The sequence below is a fragment of the Lithobates pipiens genome, unplaced genomic scaffold (genome assembly GCF_037356315.1).
Source record: "Lithobates pipiens isolate NorthernLeopardFrog02 unplaced genomic scaffold, aLitPip1_a1.2 Scaffold_3, whole genome shotgun sequence".
Taxonomy (NCBI): domain Eukaryota; kingdom Metazoa; phylum Chordata; class Amphibia; order Anura; family Ranidae; genus Lithobates; species Lithobates pipiens.
This window is the reverse complement of record NW_027507790.1, coordinates 154,263,417-154,279,327: the sequence shown is the minus strand read 5'-3', so window position 1 is coordinate 154,279,327 and position 15,911 is coordinate 154,263,417. Positions and strand designations below refer to the sequence as shown.

The 15,911-nt window shown below is 41.5% G+C and overlaps 1 protein-coding gene across 2 annotated transcripts in view; it reads left to right on the top strand.

Annotated features, from left to right (window-relative positions):
• The window catches only part of ADGRV1 (adhesion G protein-coupled receptor V1), a 710,193-nt gene that overhangs the window by 318,048 nt on the left and 376,234 nt on the right, over positions 1-15,911 (top strand). For both annotated transcript variants that reach the window (XM_077462401.1, XM_077462400.1), the window contains 3 exons: positions 8,977-9,216; positions 12,929-13,078; positions 14,370-14,843. In XM_077462401.1, the coding sequence (XP_077318527.1) occupies positions 8,977-9,216; positions 12,929-13,078; positions 14,370-14,843 (864 nt within the window). The remainder of the gene's footprint in view (positions 1-8,976; positions 9,217-12,928; positions 13,079-14,369; positions 14,844-15,911) is intronic.

The window sequence follows — 15,911 nt, the reverse complement described above, 5'->3', positions numbered from 1 at the left end:
ACTAATGTCAATGTATATGTGGAAAGCAGTACACATATCTGGATGGCACACATAAGTGGATAGATGGATGAATAAAATAGACATATGCTGTACAATCACATTTGCCAGCCAGTGAAAAGCACTTAATCCTGCTAATAAAGCTTTAAACTTTAAGTACAAAACTGCTTCTGCTAAATTCCTATTGTAATCTGTAGGCATAGCAGCTTCTGGAGATGCTTAGAGAATATAATGACATACAGTGCCTTGAAAAAGTATTCATACCCCTTGACATTTTCCACATTTCCAAAAACGTAAATTAATTTTATTGGGATTTTATGTGATAGACCAGCACAAAGTGGCACATACGGTAATCGTGAAGTGGAAGGAAAATAATAAACGGTTTTCAATTTTTTTTACAAAAAAATATATGAAAAGTGTGGCGTGCATTTGTATTCAGCCCCCCTTTTCTACTTTGTAGGACCACCTTTCACTGCAATTATAGCTGCAAGTCTTTTTGAGTATGTCTCTACCAGCTTTGCACATCTAGAGAGTGACTTTTTTCTTCTTTGCAAAATAGCTCAAGCTCTGTCAGATTGGATGGAGAGTGCCTGTGAACAGCAATTTTCAAGTCTTGCCACAGATTCTCAATTGGATTTAGGTCTGGACTTTGACTGGGCTATTCTAACACATGAGAATGCTTTTATCTAAATCATTCCATTGTAGCTCTGGCTGTATGTTTAGTTGTTGTATGTGTAGCACTCTCTACAATAGGTAGGTGCTAGAGTGAGGATTTTTGGTAAGGAACTGTCAGTATAGGTCAATTTTGTTTTGACCTGGGGGCAGGGTGAGGTTAGTGTAGCAGTGGGTGTGACCACCTGAACTTTAGTTCTGAGGCGCCTCCCCTGCTTCCAGGAAGAATGTTCTGGAAGAGAGGTAGGGCCAAGGGCACAGGATTTGCAGGCTGAACTAGCTGGGAACAGTAGTCCACCCTTCAGCACATGCTACTAAACTACTAGGCCTTCAGGGAGAGGTACTGCAGACCTCTGGCCTAGTAGCAGCAACTAATCAGAGACAGCATTAGAGACTATTCAGAATGGGTTCTTTTGCATCTAGAAGAGGATGTGACAAGAAACATAATGTGCTACAGAATAAGTTTGTGCAGGAGGGAAGGATTCCTGGGAGCAATAGTCTGCAGGAGTTACGCAGAGGAGGAGCAATAATCTGCATGGTGATGCAGGGAAAAGACTGTAGATGTTATACAAGTGCATCATTTCTTCAAGGCTCAAACAGAGTTCTAATTCATAAATATGATGGCAAAGTAATTTGATCTGTGGGCATCCCATATATCCTTTCCCCCAACCAAGTTATATCCCCCCAATAAACAAAAGCAAAACAAAGAAAATGACTGTTCATTGTCTCAGAAGCAATATATATGGAGGTCTGGCAGCAGGGTGATATGGTGGATTAATGGCAACACACCGCTACATATGTTTGTTGTTGTGCTGGAAGGTGAACCTCCGCCCCAGTCGCAAGTCTTTTGCAGACTATAAGAGGTTTTCTTCTAAGATTGCTCTGTATTTGGCTCCATCCATTTTCCCATCAACTCTGTCCAGCTTCCCGGTCCCTGCTGAAGAAAAGTATCCCCACAATATGATGCTGCCCCACCATGTTTCACAGTGTGGATGGTGTGTTCAGAGAGATGTGCAGTGTTAGTTTTCTGCCACACATAGAATTTTGCTTTTAGGCCAAAAAGTTAAATTTTGGTCTCATCTGACCAGAGCACCTTCTTCCACATGTTTGCTGTGTCCCACGTGGCTTCTCGCAAACTGAAAATGGGACTTCTTATTGCTTTCTTTTAACAATGGCTTTCTTCTTGCCATTCTTCCATAAAGGCCAGATGTGTGGAGTGCACGACCAATAGTTGCCCTTTTGACAGATTCTCCCACCTGAGCTGTGGATCTCCGCAGCTCTTCCGGAGTTATCATGGGCCTCTTTGCTGTTTCTCTGATTAATGCTCTCCTTGCACGGCCTGTCAGTTGAGGTGGATGGCCATGTGTTGGTAGGTTTGCAGTTGTGCCATACTCTTCCCATTTTCAGATGATGGATTGAACAGTGGTTCGTGAGATGTTCAAAGCTTGGGATATTTTTTTAAATAAAGTAACCCTGCTTTAAACTTCTCCACAACGTTATCCCTGACCTGTCTGGTCAGATTAAATTACACACAGGTGGACTATATTTACTAATTAAGTGTCTTCTGAAGGCAATTGTTCAAACTATATTTTAGTTAGGGTTATTATGAGTAAAGGGGGCTGAATACAAATGCACACCACACTTTTCAGATATTTATTTGTAAAACATTTTGAAAACCATTTATCATTTTCCTTCCACTTCCCAATTATGTGCCAGTTTGTGTTGTTCTATAACATAAAATCCCAATATAATAAATGTAGTTTTTTGGTTGTAACATGACAAAATGTTGAAAATTTCAAGGGGTATGAATACTTTTTTAAGGCACTGTACATATGATTCTATATTTGTGAACAGTGCCTATCAGAATGGAGAACAGGGTGAGATGACTTAACCACTTAAGGACCGCCATATTGCCATTGTACGTCATCACAATGGCACAGGCAGGCACAAGCACGTAGATGTACGTGCCTGCCTTCCAGCGAGTGGGGGGTCCGTTCGGACCCCCTCCCGCTGGATAGGGCGGTCCGTTTCCCTCCAGGAGCGATCCGTGATGAGGGGATGGCCGTTGGTTTCTGGCCACCCCCTCTGGATCGCTCCTGACCAATGACGAACTTCCTCCCACTGTGTATTGTTTACACAGGAAGGAGGAAGTGATGTCATTCTCCTCGGGGCGGTCTTTTTGACCAGACTATGAGGAGAAGACTAAAAGTAAGTGCACCAAAACACTACACTGACACATAGGTACACATAGGTACACAAACCCCCCCCCCCTACCTGCTAGCACCTGCGTTTTGCCCCTCTGCCCAGTCCACCGAAGTGCAGTATCGATCGATCACTGTCACTTACAAAACACTAAACATATAACTGCAGCGATCGCAGAGTCAGGCCTGATCCCTGCGATCGCTAACAGTTTTTTTGGTAGCATTTTATATTTAAATCCGGAAGGCAGTGCTTGGTTTTTGGGGTCCCGTACGTGGCTAGGCTCCCAAAAAGTCCCCCACATGTGGTATCCCCGTACTCGGGAGAAGCAGCAGAATTTATTTTGGGGTGTAATTTGACTTATGCCCATAGCATGTGTGAGCAATATATCATTTAGTGACAACTTTGTGCAAAAAAAAAAAGGTTTGTAATATTCCCGCAACTTGTGGCAAAATATAAAATATTCCATGGACTCAACATGCCTCTCAGTAAATAGCTTGGGGTGTCTACTTTACAAAATGGGGTCATTTTGGGGGGTTTTGTGCTATTTTGGCATTTTATGGCCTTCGAAACTGTGATGGGTAGTGAGGAGTCAAATCAAAAATTTGCACCCTTAGAAATCCTGAAGGTGGTGATTGGTTTTCGGGGTGCCGTGCGCGACTAGACTCCCAAAAAGTCCCACACATGTGGTATCCCCATACTCGGGAGAAGTAGCGGAATATATTTTGGGGTGCAATTCCACATATAACCATGGCATGTGTGAGCAATATATCATTTAGTGACAACTTTTTGTAAAAAAAATTTATTTTTTGTCATTATTCAATCCCTTGGGACAAAAAAAAAAATATTCAATGGTCTCAACATGGCCCTCAGCAAATAGCTTGGGGTCTCTACTTTCCAAAATGGGGTAATTTGGAGTTGTTTTGTGCCATCTTGGCATTTTATGGCCTTCAAAACTGTGATAGGTAGTGATAGGTAGTGAGGAGTAAAATAAAAAATGTATGCCCTTAGAAATCCTGAAGGCGGTGCTTGGATATTGGGGTCCCGTACGCGGCTAGGCTCCCAAAAAGTCCCACACATGTGGTATCCCTGTACTCAGGAGAAGCAGCAGAATGTATTTTGGGGTGTCATTTCACATATGCCCATAGCATGTGTGAGCAATATATCATTTAGTGACAACTTTGTGCAAAAAAAAAAAAAGTTTGTAATATTCCCGCAACTTGTGGCAAAATATAAAATATTCCATGGACTCAACATGCCTCTCAGTAAATAGCTTGGGGTATCTACTTTCCAAAATGGGGTCATTTTGGGGGGTTTTGTGCTATTTTGGCATTTTATGGCCTTTGAAACTGTGATAGGTAGTGAGGAGTCAAATCCAAAATTTGCACCCTTAGGCCGCGTACACATGGGCGGACTGTCTGTCCAACTTAGTCCGTGTAGGCTTCAGCTGACTTTTTCAGCGGACAGTCTGGCGGACTAAGTCTTTCGGAATTTCCGTAATATTGTCCTTCCAACTTTGGTTTCAGCGGACAGTCCGCTCGTGAGTAGGCAAGTTGGACGGACTAAGTATGGCGCATGCTCAGAAAGGATTTACACGGCCGAAGGTTGCATTGCAGTGTATTGGACGTCGTATTTCTAGTCCCGTCGTACGTGCTGTACACGTCATCACGCAAGCTTTCAACGGACTGTCTGTTCATCGTGTGTGGTCAAGTCCGTTCATTCAAAAGTAGGACGGACTGTCTGTCGGATTGTCTGATGGACTTAGTTGGCCAGACAGTCCGCCCGTGTCCGCCGCGGCTTTAGAAATCCTGAAGGTGGTGATTGGTTTTTGGGGTGCCATGCGCGACTAGACTCCCAAAAAGTCCCACGCATGTGGTATTCTCATACTCGGGAGAAGTAGCGGAATATATTTTGGGGTGCAATTCCACATATAACCATGGCATGTGTGAGCAATATATCATTTAGTGACAACTTTTTTTTTTTTTTTTGTCATTATTCAATCCCTTAGGACAAAAAAAAAAATATTCAATGGGCTCAACATACCCATCAGCAATTTCCTTGGGGTGTCTACTTTCCAGAATGGGGTCATTTGGGGGGGGGTTTGTACTGCCCTGCCATTTTAGCACCTCAAGAAATGAGATAGGCAGTCATAAATTAAAAGCTGTGTAAATTCCAGAAAATGTACTCTAGTTTGTAGACGCTATAACTTTTGCGCAAACCAAAAAATATACGCTTATTGACATTTTTTTTACTAAAGACATGTGGCTGAATAAATTTTGCCCTCAATGTATGACTAAAATTTAGTTTATTCGATTTTTCTTATAACAAAAAGAAGAAAATATATTTTTTTTCAAAATTTTCGCTCTTTTTCCATTTATATCGCAAAAAATAAAAATCGCAGAGGCAATCAAATACCATCAAAAGAAAGCTCTATTTGTGGGAAGAAAAGGACGCAAATTTCGTTTGGGTGCAATATTGCATGACCGCGCAATTACCAGTTAAAGCAGCGCAGTGCGAAATTGGAAAAAGACCTCTGGTCCTTAAGGTGTTTATTGGTCCGGGGCTGTAGTGGTTAAAGTGGAACTAATCTCTCCTATCCTTTTCAGCCAAGGAAGCTGCCATCTTGGCCTTTGTTTGATCTTGAACTGCCATTGTGCTGCACATGTGATCAGTTATGACACCAGCTATACAATAGTTTGACAGTTTGATTTATAGCACATCCCATGTGACAGTTACATTCCCAGCACATGCCTGGAACGTAAGTTTTTTAAATGTTAAATCAATGGGTTTAGTTCCACTTTAAGTCAGCGAGAGTATACTTTTATCTGTACATGTTTACTATTTGTGCTAATGAGCCGTTAAAGTGGTTGTAAACCCTTACAAACCACTTTGACCTACAGGTAAGCCTAGATTAAGGCTTACCTGTAGGTCCAAGAAATATCTCCTAAACCTATACGGTTTAGGAGATATTTACCCAAAGACAGCCACCGCTGTCTACGGCGCATGCGCCGTAGACAGCGGCGCGCAGGCGCACTGGGCAGGCCTCAGATCGCAGCGATATGCTGTGTTTGCTCCCGTGCGCATGCGCGGGAGTGACGTCACCGTGGCTCCGGCGAATCACAGTGGAAGGAAGACGGAGGACCACTTCGGGGGCTTCGTTCTCAGGTAAGTTATTCATAATGAGCTAGTATGCTATGCATACTAGCTCATTATGCCTTTGTCTTGCAGGGTGTGTTTTTTTATTTTTAATTTTTTTTCTTTAATGCCACTGATTGCATATCGTGAAGTGTGAGAAGCAGATTGCACTGTCCAGCCCGATCTAGCTGCTGCAACTGTCAGCCTCTCCTAGAATGTGACAGGCTGCTAGAGGGTGCGCCTCTACCTTCTACCTGTACCTAAATTCCAGAGCCTCATGCACCTGCCGCATGCACTTATTTTATTGCATACTCAAGTTTTTGACAGGGGACACAGACAGCGATATAAAAATTAAAAAGGTTCTATCTATCTATTCCCCATCCTACCAAAAAAGTGTTATTATGGCTCTGTGCTTTCCCACTGGGGAGATTTCACTGACATCTTGTTCTGTGTGATACCCATCAAGTTGATTGGAAATAGGGTAAAATCCTTCATCACTCTATCCAAAGCTACAAATAAAATTTTGCTTGACTTGGACTATAACCTAAATGATAACAAGATATATCATATTCATTTTTTAATTATCACCAAAAACATACATTAATAATCTTAATCCAAAATAGTTTTTAAGGATTTGCTTTTAGGAGCAGCAACCCTACAGGGTAGAAATTGCTATAAGAATGAGTGTCCATTGATAGAACATGCTGAAAATATAGCATAGCTGCCTCTGTTTCCATATATCATGTTGCTTGGTACGTTTTGTGCAGAGGTCTAATTCCTGCTATTGACTACTTGCAGCTGATAATGTCTTCCTTATACGAACATTGTGTACTTAGTATGTTGTGTAGCACCACTAATGACTACAGTGCAAACATAAGGTTCTTTCCGCAAAGGGCCAGACTAGGCATCACACTTCCTGGCTTGTGGTTATGTGTTAATCTTCTCAGAGGTGTTACATGTTTTCACACTTGTAGGTGAAAAGTGCTACATTTATTAAGTCGGAAAGTAGACATGGAAATATTGTAATGAAATAAAACTGGGTTTAATTTATGTATTTTTATTCTAAAAATAATTTATCATTTTGACATTTTACATTATTGAATAAAAAAAAAAGCTGGTTGACCCTTTAAAATGGTTGTAAACGATATCACCCAACCCATTCGGTTCAAAATAGAAATGAAAGGCAAAACATTTTTGTATAGATATATAAAACATTATAAATACACTTTTCCTTTTTTCTTATAAGTGATCACATTCTCTCTGTTCTCTGCTGCATAAGAGCTGGGGGGAGGAGAAGCAACAGCACACTGAGCAATCCAGTGAACGACTGTGCAGCGAGGGCAGGGGGGGGGAGGGGGGTTGTCAGGACAAGTCTGATCATTGGAGGAGAGTAAAGTGAGTTCCCAGCATAGCTAGATAACTGACCACGATGCTCTCTCCTGCTTAGTATGGTCAGTTTTAATAGGAAAGCAGAGGGATTGTCAGGAATACCAGGAATTTAACATAAAGGAAGCAATACAAAGAGAATAGGATACTTTATCATGCAAGTACATGGTACAGCAGGCACATATCAGGAATATGATGTGTTGGGGTAACAAATACTTTAAGGCTTCTTGAGTTTAAGAGCTTTTGGCATTTTTTTGCAAAAGCTCCTAATTTCAACTTCATAAAAACCTATGTTGTGTCAATGTACACATTTTTAGCAGAGTTTAGGAGCTGCTGCAGTTAGGGGGAACTTCAGCCTCCCTCTCCTGAACGTGGAAGAATCTCCTTACTTATAAGAATGTTTTGACCGCCGGCCACCGGAAAACGCAAACCGCGGCAAAACCTCTGCAAAATTGCGCTTTCCCGGCTGTCAAAGTAGGCTATGTGTACATAAAGCCTTATAGCCCACAAGCTGTAGAAAAAAAATCAAGTGTAGCAATGTCTCTCTAGGGAGTCAGTAGAAATATTTGGGTCCTCCTACCTGTCCTGTGGCCACCTCTCCAGTATCAGGATCTAACAGTTCTATTTGACCCAGTGATCATTGTCAGGGCAAAAGAAAGTGATAGGATAGGATGAAAATTGAGAGCTTCCCTTGGAATTGAAGTAGACAGGAAATACCCAAAGAAAGTGTGATGTACATATAAGCAAGTGTGATGTACATATATGTGCCTAAAAGAATAATACGTCTTTAGATACCGTAATTAATTGTTATAAAACAAAGTCCTCCAACAGAAAGTGATGATAACTGAAAATCTTCTCAGTGTTTACATAGAAAACAATACAAACATTAACGCTCCCTATGTTTTATTCCTTTAAAAAGCTGCAAGTACAGAGAAATACCTGTTGATCTTCCAGAAATCCAGTAAGCACCTAACTTCCTGTACACTCTGTCACTGCTGCTCTGAAATCTCAAGCAGTATTATCAACCCTGCCCATATATTGGGAAATAAAGAGTGGGGGGAGTGTTCTGTAGTCCAGCAATAGAGAACTGGGTAAGGTTGACAATACTGCTAGGAATTTTAAAGCAGCAGAGGCACTGTATTGTCATCCCAAACAGGGATATTCAGAACACTGAATATTTGGCAGATCAACAGGTATCGTTTGTGCTTACAGTGTTTTTCAAGACGTGAAACATGAAAATGTGCATGTATTGCAGGGATGTACCAAATCCGTTTTTCTTATTTTGCCCAGACATTTTCTTATTTTGCCCAGTGGGGGCACAAATAATAATAAAAAGCCTGACTATATCTTTAACTTTTCATCAATCTATTCAAAAGTTAGCCTGATGGTCTCCAAAGTAGTAATGCTTTATTTGCTACAAGCACATTGCTCAGTGATTGCAGAAAAACAATGCAAATCCTTCTTTATCACTGGCAGTCATTTGTCTGTTATTGGTTAAACTGCAATACTTCCTTTTTATTCCTTGTGTGTATATAATGTATATATTATAACCCATCGATATTACTTCTTTGCAATATTATTCTTCAGATATTATGGCATATATTAGGACCTAATTCCAAGACCACCCTGTCACCTGGCAATGATGATTTTAGCGGACCTTTGAATGGATCGTTTCATTATGGTGATGGAGAAGGTGGGATAAGGGTTATTGCACTGACTATTCTGCCCCATGGAGAGATTGAAGTCCAAGAAAGATTCATAGTTTTACTAAGCATTGGAAGTGGCAGCACGGAGGTTGACCCAAAAGCTGGAAATGTGACTCTTACAGTAAGTATTTCTGATTTGCTGTGTATTATAAACAGTTGTCCATAGATTGAGGATTCACAAAAAAGTGAAAATATATACAATATAGATTTATAATTGCTATTCCTATGATCAGGAGAATTCAATAGATACATATTATGCCGTGTACAAATGCCGCCAACAAAACTCAGATGAGAGCTTTTTGTTGGAAAACGTGACCGTGTGTATGCTCCATCGGTCTTTTGCTGGCGGAATTCCAGCCAGCAAATGATTGAGAGCATGTTCTCTATTTTTTGGTCGGGAAAAGTTCTTATCCGAAAATGCGATCGTCTGTGTGCAATTCGGACGCACAAAATATCACGCATACTCGGAAACAATTCCACGCATGCTTGGAAACATTGAACTTAATTTTCTCGGCTCGTCGTAGTGTTGTATGTCACTGCTTTCTTAACGGTCGAATGTTTTGAGAACTTTTGTGTGACTGTGTGAATGCAAGACAAGCTTGAGCAGAATTCCATCGGGTAAAAGCATCCAACATTTTTCAGACGGAAATTACGCTCGTGTGTACGCAGGATGTCATGTCTGTTATGTGAAAGATATCATTATTTTTTTTGTCTGTTTTTAGTCCGATGAGAGCTTTTCATCGGAAAATGCAACCGTGTGTATGCTCCATCAGAATTTAGTTGGCCGAATTCCCGCCAGCAAAAATTTGATAGCATGTTCTCAATTTTCCCGATGGAAATACTTTCTATCGGAAATTCCAATCGTGTGTATGCATTTCCAACACGCAAAAACTCATGCATGTTCAGATTCAACTCACGCATGTTTAGATTCAATGGAAGCTATTGGCTACTAGGTATTGAACCTCATTTTTATAGTCCCGTTGTACGTGTTGTACGTCATCTCGTTCTTGGGGGTTGGAATTTGGTGTGACCGTGTGTAAGCAAGACAGGAAAACCATCAGAGCTTTTTCCAACGAGAATTCCGATCGTGTGTACGCGGCAATAAGAGTATTCAAAGAAATATATAAAAGAGGGAGTAGAGCTGTTCATGTGACCTGCCAGTCATATGACTCTAAATACAGAATAAGGTTGGGTGTTTGCTGAGATAGACAGAGAGAACTCCGAATTTACTTCAGGCTTTACATTGAGGCCCACATTTCATGAATACGACACAAAATGCAGGTCGCAGTGTGGCACTACTTTATAGAGATCTCTGTTCTCACACGTTACGTAAAAGTAAAAAGGCGTAATGCAAGAGTACCTCAATAAACTGTTCCTAATAATCCAATGGCAGGGATATATATATAATATATATATATATATATATATATATATATATATATATGTATATATATATATATATATATATATATATATAGATGAGTCTGTCAGGGCTGCCACCAAAAAGATCAGAAGCAAGGTCCAATGAGCTAGGAGAAAAAAAAGGAGAGGGGCGCCTCTGAGTATATATCAACAAATATTTATTACAAAAACATTATCCACTCAAATGGGAGACTATAGTGTAGAATTCAAATACATCTCTGGGCTGAAGAGAGGGAAGAGGACTACAGGTCACAGCGAGTCCATGGAATGCTAGCACCACATCAGATCCAATGAGGATAGGATAGGATGGCTGAGCACAGCAAGTTTTCCTTCAGCTGTCCAGATGGCACACCGAGGATTAAATAGGGTCAATGGTGAGACCCTTAAGCTGGGTGTGGGTTCTGGGAATAGGACTGTGGGGATGCCAGAGCCAGTCACTGGCCATGCTGCGATGTCCACAAAGCTCATACGGCATTCATAGTATGGAGGTGACACGGCCGCGTGGTCGGAGCCAAAACGAGGCTTGGGAAGCAAAACACAGCATGGCGCCGGGCTGTGATGTCACAACTATGCAAAGCAAAGCATAGTTGTGACGTCACAGCCTGGAAAAAGCTGAAGAAAAAATGGCTGTGCTCAGCCATCCCACCCTATCCTCGTTGGATCTGATGTGGGGCCAGCATTCCATGGACTCGCTGTGATCTGTAGTTCTCTTCCCTCTCTTCAGCCCAGAGATGTATCTGAATTCTACACTAGAATCTCCCATGTGAGTGGATATTGTTTTTGTAATAAATATTTGTTGATATATACTCAGAGGCGCCCCTTGCTTGTTTTTCTGCTCTCAGATTGAATAGGGTTCACAGACTGTATGTTACATGCATTTAGTAGGTATCCTAGTATTGATGTAGCATGCTCCTAGGTAGGTGCTAGAAGAGTATAGTTTTTGGGTCTTTCTGCTTACCAGGAAGGTTGCAAGGTAAATTTAGATGCTCTCTGCCTACCAGAAAGAAGGGATCCATTGATAGGGTCTGCTCATGGTACTATGGTGCTGCTCATGTTGTCTAAATGGTCCAATAGGTCCAATAGGACGAGACATATTGGACAGTGGGAGGAAACCTGACAAATGAGGGCACAGGCACAGTTACAACCCTTTCCATTGGCAGGGGAAACTGCCTCAGTGCATGCTGGGTGACTGTATATATGCCAAGGGCACATGTGATTGGGGTCTTTGGCTGGAGAGCAGGATCCCGGAGGGAGGGGACAGCTGCCTCTCCTCTACACAGGCTGCCATATGGCCTCAGGTGGTTGAACTGAAGACGTGAATCTAAAACTGCAACCCAGGTGTCCTGCAGAGCTGACTGGAAGGGAGACACATCGGAAAGGATCTGTTTCTGCCTACTGTGAGTACAGATCTGTGTCATGGGGCCTGTACTGGTAGGGCCATCCCTTCAGCTAGTAGAGTCAGTGGATGGGTGTCAGCCAAAGGGGATGCTAGTGAGTGTCCTGAAGATAAAATAGTTTTACAAAGTCTGCTGCCAGAGCAAGCAATGAACTTATTTCTTCCATACAGGTCTTGTATGGTATAGCAAAGTGTCTGCTGCCCCAGTTAACCTGGTGAGGCCAAGGGAGAGTTGTTCTCATCTGTAAATAATTCCAGTTGGCGTTTACTGCTATTCCCTTCTCCCAACCAAGTTCCAGCAATAAATACCAAAAAAAAAAAAAAAAACACCCTGGATTGATTATTGGATAATGAGCGGATGAGAGATTATGGTTGGTCGTGTGAAAACCCCTAGTGACTGGCTGCAAGTTAATAAGGGGAAGGCCCAGGGAAGTCTGCACAAAGCAATCCCTACGGGGCCAGTGCTTCATATAAATTTAAAATCAACTGGTTATCCAGGGAAAACTGACTGTATTCAAAACTCCTTCATACAGAGTAAGTAAAATGTCTCTTAAAATTGAACTACAGTCCGCTCACATCATTTGTAATAAAAACATTTTTGCCATTCTGAAGCTTCCCTCCAACCACTTTGCATATTATTTTATGTATACTGTGATTATGTACTTGCCAAATATGCTTCAGAAATCTCCCTGGCTGCATTGACTTTACATCTGGGCAGCTGAAGCTGCTGCCTGTTCACTTCCTGGATTTACACAGACACACAGAGGCAAACTTTCAGTTGTGCAGCCCTGCAGCTCTGATTGGCCCTCTTATGACACCATAAGCCTAGGCTAATGACCAGAAAAGAAACCGGAAGTGGTCTGTATAAGGTATTTACTAGCAGAAAAAAAATATGTTTTACTATCCAAAGTTAAAACAACAAGAGCAGAAGATTTAATAGATGGAAATTGAAAAAAATTGTGAAGGTCCACTTTAAGCATATATTAACTGCAAATGTTGGACTCTTGTTATCTAGATACAGAAATTTGGTGATCCCAATGGAATTGTTCAGTTTGCAGCAGAATCTCTACTAAAGAAAAATTACACAGAACCTCAAACCAGTGACGGACCCCTGAATATGACTTTTCTTATCAGGAGAGTGCAAGGAACGCTAGGCGATATTACGGTAATTGTATTATAAGATTATAAAGAGGTGTACATGGATTTGGGGAATAAAACAAGCACATAATTATTATGGCACTATGACAGCAGCAAAGGAAAAGTCTTTTAACACAGAACCTCCCTCTTCTTTTAAGTTTGATAGGTTTGTGCTTCTTCAACAGGAGTGTTTACCTGATAATTTTCTAGGTGAGGTCAATCCTTTATAAATGTAGTAGAAAATGGCTGGCATACAGGGTCCAAAATTGGCGTACAAATTTCAGCACATCCCTTCTTTATAAATGCTCTCCATGTACCTACAGATACTATGTGGGTTCCATCTTGATCTCCTAGTTAGTCTGTCTGTACATACCATGTCCATGGGTTGTAGGCTGAAGGTTGTACATAGGCCTCAACTTTTCTTAAAATTAATAATATATTACAATTAATATGAATAAGCTCCCCTCTCCTGACACTAATCCCAACCCCCTGTAATTCAGCTATAAGGATCTTGCCTCGGATTGTTGAAAGACAGGATATATGATTTAGTGTCAGGAGGTGGTATGCCCTAATCTCTTACGAGGCCTGAATCCAAAGTCTTCTTCAGGAACAGATTTGAAAACAATTGCAAGTACTTACACATTTACCTACAATAGTTTGACAGGTTCACTTTAAGGCTGCATTCACACCTGAGCGTAGCGTGTTTGAACGTTTTTACCGGCGTTTTGTCGCGCGACAACGAGCGTTTTGTCACACTACAATGCGCGACAACGAGCGTTTTGTCACACTACAACACGCGACAACAAGCGTTTTGTAACACTACAACTCGCGACAACGAGCGTTTTTTAACTTCGGCGTTTTTTTTCAGCCAATAGGAAAAATATTTTTCATCTGCTTATTTTTTCTTGAGCAGATACAACGTCAAAACGCCCGTAGAAACGCTCGTTGTCGCGCGTTGTCGCTCGAATCGAGCGTTTCCATTAGTTTCTATGGGAATGAAAACGTCCAAATCAGCCCGATTCGCGTGACAAAAAAGGGTCCAGAACTTGTTTGAGCTTCAGGCGTTCGGCTTCAGGCGACATGGAGTGGAGATGTGAACGATCTCCATTGAGAATAATGTATTTTTTCCCCTCCAGCGTTTTGTAGCTTCAGGCGTAGGGCTACAAAACGTTCAGGTGTGAACGGGCTGTAAATGTACATTTCAAACAGTATGCATCTCAATCTGTGTTACCAATTTGTAGAAAAATGTTTACCAGGACAGATCTTTGTAAAACAGTGCCATGGATGTGAATTTACTAATTCTTTTTCTCTCTTTCAAGGTTTATTGGAGACTGACCAGTTTATCAGACATTAAAATTGACTTCTCAGCTACTTCTGGTTGGGTTGTCATTCCTGATAAACAAAATATTGCAGAGCTTATAATTCAGCTTTTACCAGACGATGTGCCAGAAATGGATGAGCTTTGTATGCTCCAACTGACCTCAGTAGAAGGAGGGGCTGATCTGGATAGTATGAGAAGTGTGTTGTGGTTCACTATTCTGGCAAATGATGACCCTCACGGTGTGTTCTATTTGGACCCAGCAAGACAGACAGTCATTGTAAACAATGACATGGAACGCTTCATCCAAACGAATGTGACAAGGCTGGGAGGAACATTTGGCAATGTCACTGTGGAGTACCAAGTGTCTTTTGGAAAAACAGCACGAGAAAATCAGACCGGAATAATGACGGGAAGTGTGTTTATTCAAGAAGGTGCAAGCTATGGTATTAGCATAGTGCCAATCAGTAACCAGGTCAGTTTTCATCAGATGCTTAATCATATGTAATCTGCAGCTATTAGAATAGAAATACCTTAAAGTGTATCTAAACTCCAAAACAAAAATATAATTTATGGCTGCTCAACAATCCTTAAAGCAGACCTTTCCCCCATTTTACGAAAAATCACACCAGAATGCAGTTCTGCTTGACGATATAGAAAAAAATGTTCTTCACTTTTTGGTTGAGTGTGGCACTGTGAAGAATGGAGAGAAAAAAAGAAAGGCAATCAAAGGAGAAAAAAGCCTGCAGATTGTCTTTGCTATACATTTCAAATTGTGCCTTTGTTATAATATTTAAGGTAAGGATAAAGTTCATCTTTAAAGTTTTCATTTAAAAATAATAAACATGTTATACTCGCCTCCTCTGTGCAGTGGTTTTGCACAGAGCAGCCCAGATCCTTCTCTTTTCACGTCCCTCTTCAGCACCTCTGGCCCGTCCCTCCTGCCGAGTGCCCACACAGCAAGCAGCTTGCTATGGGGGCACTAGAGCTGAGCTGCTGCTCTGTGTGTCCATTAAGACATGGAGCAGAGGCATGGCCCCGCCCCCTATATCTTCTTATTGACAGCAGCGGGAGCCAATGGGGCTCCACTGCTGTCTCAGCCAATCAGGTGGGAGAGTCCCAGCCAGCTAAGTCTCTGATGCAACATTGCTGGATTGGAGGAGGCTCAGGCAAGTATTTGGGGGGCTGAAGAGGGCTGCTGCACACAGAAGTTTTTTTTTATCTTAATGCATGAATGGACGGTTGCATTTTCCCACCAAAAGCTCTCATCGGACTTTTGCTGGCAGAATTTCCAATCGTGTGTACCCGGCATTAGATTTACTAACAAAATTAAATGTACTTGACTAAAAAATTAAAGCTAAACACCAGCTAATACTTTTTAAAGTGCAGCTAAATGTTCAAGATGGCAAACTGTGAGTGGGCAGGCTAAATATAGGAGAAGAGATGTGCTAAGTCTCTTCTGCAATAAGATAAATTTACTTGACTGTTCAGAGTCTTCTTTACAATGTACGCTGAGCTATCCATATGCAGATCCGGGTACATT